We start from the raw sequence: 3,788 nt of genomic DNA, 5'->3' as shown, positions 1-3,788 counted from the left end.
CTGTATCAGAGCAACTTTTTCTATAGAAAAGTTGTCTGTATCAGAGCAACTTTTTCTATAGAAAAGTTGTCTGTATCAGAGCAACTTTTTCTATAGAAAAGTTGTCTGACTCAAAACAACTGTCTATCTATGTATCATACTATCTATCTATCTATCTATCTATCTATCTATCTATCTATCTATCTATCTATCTATCTATCTATCTATCTATCTATCTATCTATCTATCTATCTATCTATCTATCTATCTATCTATCTACCTATATTAAGCTCCTTAAGTTGGTCATAATCTTTAATTATGCCTTAAGTTATTGTTGTTAAAACATTTTAATAATCCATAATTTCCCTACCCACACTCATCCTAGAATCTGTATGAAAAACATAAGCCGCACTATGGATGCTGCTGATAATTGTACGGTTAAAAAAGCGGAAGCGGATATAAGTATTGTAGAAAGAATTGTACGTAAAACGGGTAATCGTAAATTAGCCGCCATATTGGCATTGGATTTATTCTTAGTGGGTGTTGATACGGTAAAGAAGATTAAATGTCGAACAATTATCACATTATCTTTTATTCACATACATTTTTTTGTCTTTTGTCTTTTGCACATAGACTTCAGTAGCTGCATCATCAACTATCTATCAATTGGCTAAAAATCCTCAGAAACAAGAAAAACTATTCGAAGAATTACAACGTGTTTTCCCAACACGTGAAGCGGAAATTAATCAAAATGCCCTTGAACAAATACCATATTTAAGAGCTTGTATCAAGGAAACATTAAGGTGAGTTAAGTGAATATTTCAAGTGCTGGTGGGAGGTACTACGTACATATGTGCATGGATTGCAAGCTAATAAAAGATGCTGGTTGTTTGGTTTGGATATAAATTTTAAATTAAGTTTTACAAGTGTGTGGTTTTCTTTACTTATTCGCATATATATCTCTTTTTTATTTCATGTCCATTTCATAGAATGTATCCGGTGGTCATAGCCAATGGTCGTAGTTTACAATCTGATGCTGTAATCAATGGTTATCATATACCAAAAGGTGTAAGTAGTAAATAATAAGGTTTTAAATTGTAAATATTTAAAGTAATTTTTTAAACAAATAAGTGTTCTCTAGAAAAGAGTAGACAATTTTTGTTTAAAAATTAATTGAACAAAGTTTCATATTCTTTCTTTTTTTATACCCCTTAGACCCACGTTATCTTTCCACATTTAGTGGTATCAAATGATACGACTTATTTCCCAGAACCAAAACGATTTTTACCCGAACGTTGGCTCAAACAAAATGGTAAGTACTATTAATGGAGGATAATTAAGCATGACAACAAAGTTAAAACATAAAAGAGGAAAATTTCTGATAAATGTTTATGTTAAACAGCAATTGATTAAGGTACCTTCAAACGATCACACATTACGTATGTACAGTCTAATGAAATTCCTTTCGTATAACAAAAAAGATAATAAAAGTCATATGATTTATATTCTTTGTGTTTATACAATTGTTGTACAACAATAACAAAGTTAGATGGAAACAGCTGTTTCACTTCTTTTATATGTGTTTACATAAACATACATCACTGATCAGAGATAAAAGCCAATACAGAATGATCGGTGACGGCGGCGCAATCATTTTAGGTCGGCGGCTGCGATTTATTATAAAAAATATCAGCGGCGACTAAAGTCATATGATTTATATTCTTTGTGTTTACACGATTGTTGTACAACAATAACAAAGTTAGATAGAAACAGCTGTTTCACTTCTTTTGTATGTGTTTACATAAACATACATCCCTGATCAGAGATACAAGCCGATGCAGAATGATCGGCGACGGCGGCGAAATCATTTTAGGTCGGCGGCGGCGGCTAATTATAGAAAATATCGGCAGCGTCTAAATTGTCGGCTCAATTTAAATTTTTCTTCAGAAATTGACCTTATAAGCCGCCGCCGATTTGAGCCGTCTCGTCATGTAGCTCTGTCCCTAATCTAATGCGACTTGCTTGTACTGTACTTTTCTCCACCAAATTTTGACAGATCATATTACTTGTGTGCTCGTGTAAAGGCGACTTTAATGGTGAAAACTAAACTTTTAATTAGAAAATATATTTAATAAAAATCTTTTAAAAACTCTCTCACATTATATAAAGATCATGAATATTTTTTTTATATTTTCCCCCAAATCTTTTGCAAGATTCTACTCAAACAAATATGGATAAATGTCCACATGCTGGCCATAAAATACATCCCTTTGTGAGTTTACCATTTGGTTTTGGGCGTCGTATGTGTGTTGGTCGACGTTTTGCGGAAATTGAGTTACACACTCTATTGGCCAAGGTAAGAAGGAAGGCTATAACAGTCTCATCTCACTGTTAAATTCATAAATAAATGAAAGATTCAGTGCAGTGTTTCGTTTTTCTTTTTTCCAAATTAAATATTCCAACTACAACATAAAAGGAAACTCAGCATTCACTGAAGACTGCACATGAATTTTGTTTCACAAATTTGATATTTGTTTTTTTTTATCATTGCAGATATTTCGTAAATATCGAGTGGAATACAATCATGGTGAATTGGTTTATAAAGTCAATTCAACCTACATACCAGAGTCACCGTTAAATTTTAAATTAACTTTAAGGGACAGTTGAAATATTGATAAATTGCCATCGTTGGACACGTTGCAGCAATTTGTCGTATGCAGTTGTATATAAATATTTTATTTAAATCTAGTATTTAAGTTTAGAGTAGTTTTATTTAAGAAATATAAACAAATAAATCTTTAAAACAATAAATATTTCCCCAAAAATAAAAACTTTTCTGAATTTTTTTTACTTAAAATAAACCCTAAAAACTATTTTCCATAAAATACCTCTATATATATTTAAAATACATTAATTTTACTACTTACTATTTAGCAGAATCATTTAGTTGATATTCGTTGCTACGTGAGAAGCACTCTTGAACACCAGCATCCTGCCATAATCGTTTCATGGCAGCTAAAAGTTCCTCTGAAAAAGGTTCAGTGTCATGCATACGTGAACACACATCGAATACCATTTTGGAATCATTCTACATATGAGAAAAAAACAATGAATATATTCATATAAAATATATTAAAATAAAACATCAACATTATTAGCATAGTAAACGGAAATATGAATAAAATAGATTGCAAAATGTTGCACATGAAATAGTAAAATAGGTTCGAGGGTTATAGCAAATAGGTGGTTAATTCAAAAGTTAAAGAAAATTTGCCAGGATATTAGTAATCTAATGGAAATTTCACTTTTTGGTTGGAAATTCGCTGGCTAAGACTATTGTCTAGTCTATAGTACAGTCAGTAGTATTATAGACTATGGTCTTATATAATGTTTAGTCTTGAAACAAGTCAGTAGTTTAGAATATAGTCAAGTATATAACGTAATATACAAACAGTCTAGTCTACAGTCTAGTCTATAGTCTAGTATATAGTCTAGTCTATAGTCTACTCTATAGTCTAGTCTATAGTCTAGTCTATAGCCTAGTCTGTAGCCTAGTCTATAGTCTAGTCTATAGTCTAATCTATAGTCTAGTCTATAGTCTAATCTATAGTCTAGTCTATAGTCTAGTCTATAGTCTAGTCTATAGTCTAGTCTATAGTCTAGTCAATAGTCTAGTGTAAAGTCTAGTCTATAGTCTAGTCAATAGTCTAGTCTATAGTCTAGTGTATAGTCTAGTGTATAGTCTAGTCTATAGTCTAGTCTACAGTCTAGTCAATAGTCTAGTGTATAGTCTAGTCTATAGTCTAGTC

At 31.4% G+C, this 3,788-nt stretch overlaps 2 protein-coding genes across 4 annotated transcripts in view; one reads left to right on the top strand and one right to left on the bottom strand.

Annotated features, from left to right (window-relative positions):
- The window catches only part of LOC111688087 (probable cytochrome P450 49a1), a gene marked incomplete at its 5' end in the record, with an annotated part of 17,889 nt that extends 15,079 nt beyond the window's left edge, over positions 1-2,810 (top strand). The window contains 6 exons of the mRNA XM_046953833.1: positions 365-530; positions 613-782; positions 969-1,047; positions 1,195-1,291; positions 2,193-2,335; positions 2,533-2,810. Coding sequence (XP_046809789.1) covers positions 365-530; positions 613-782; positions 969-1,047; positions 1,195-1,291; positions 2,193-2,335; positions 2,533-2,646 — 769 coding nt within the window. The remainder of the gene's footprint in view (positions 1-364; positions 531-612; positions 783-968; positions 1,048-1,194; positions 1,292-2,192; positions 2,336-2,532) is intronic.
- The window catches only part of LOC124420560 (G protein alpha o subunit-like), a 35,535-nt gene continuing 34,270 nt past the window's right edge, over positions 2,524-3,788 (bottom strand). For all 3 annotated transcript variants that reach the window (XM_046953834.1, XM_046953835.1, XM_046953836.1), the window contains exon 4: positions 2,524-3,067. In XM_046953834.1, the coding sequence (XP_046809790.1) occupies positions 2,906-3,067 (162 nt within the window). In that variant the 3' untranslated portion in view covers positions 2,524-2,905. The remainder of the gene's footprint in view (positions 3,068-3,788) is intronic.

This window comes from Lucilia cuprina, chromosome 6 (genome assembly GCF_022045245.1).
Source record: "Lucilia cuprina isolate Lc7/37 chromosome 6, ASM2204524v1, whole genome shotgun sequence".
NCBI classification, from domain to species: domain Eukaryota; kingdom Metazoa; phylum Arthropoda; class Insecta; order Diptera; family Calliphoridae; genus Lucilia; species Lucilia cuprina.
Note: the sequence above shows the minus strand (reverse complement) of the source record. Positions and strands in the feature narration are given on the sequence as shown.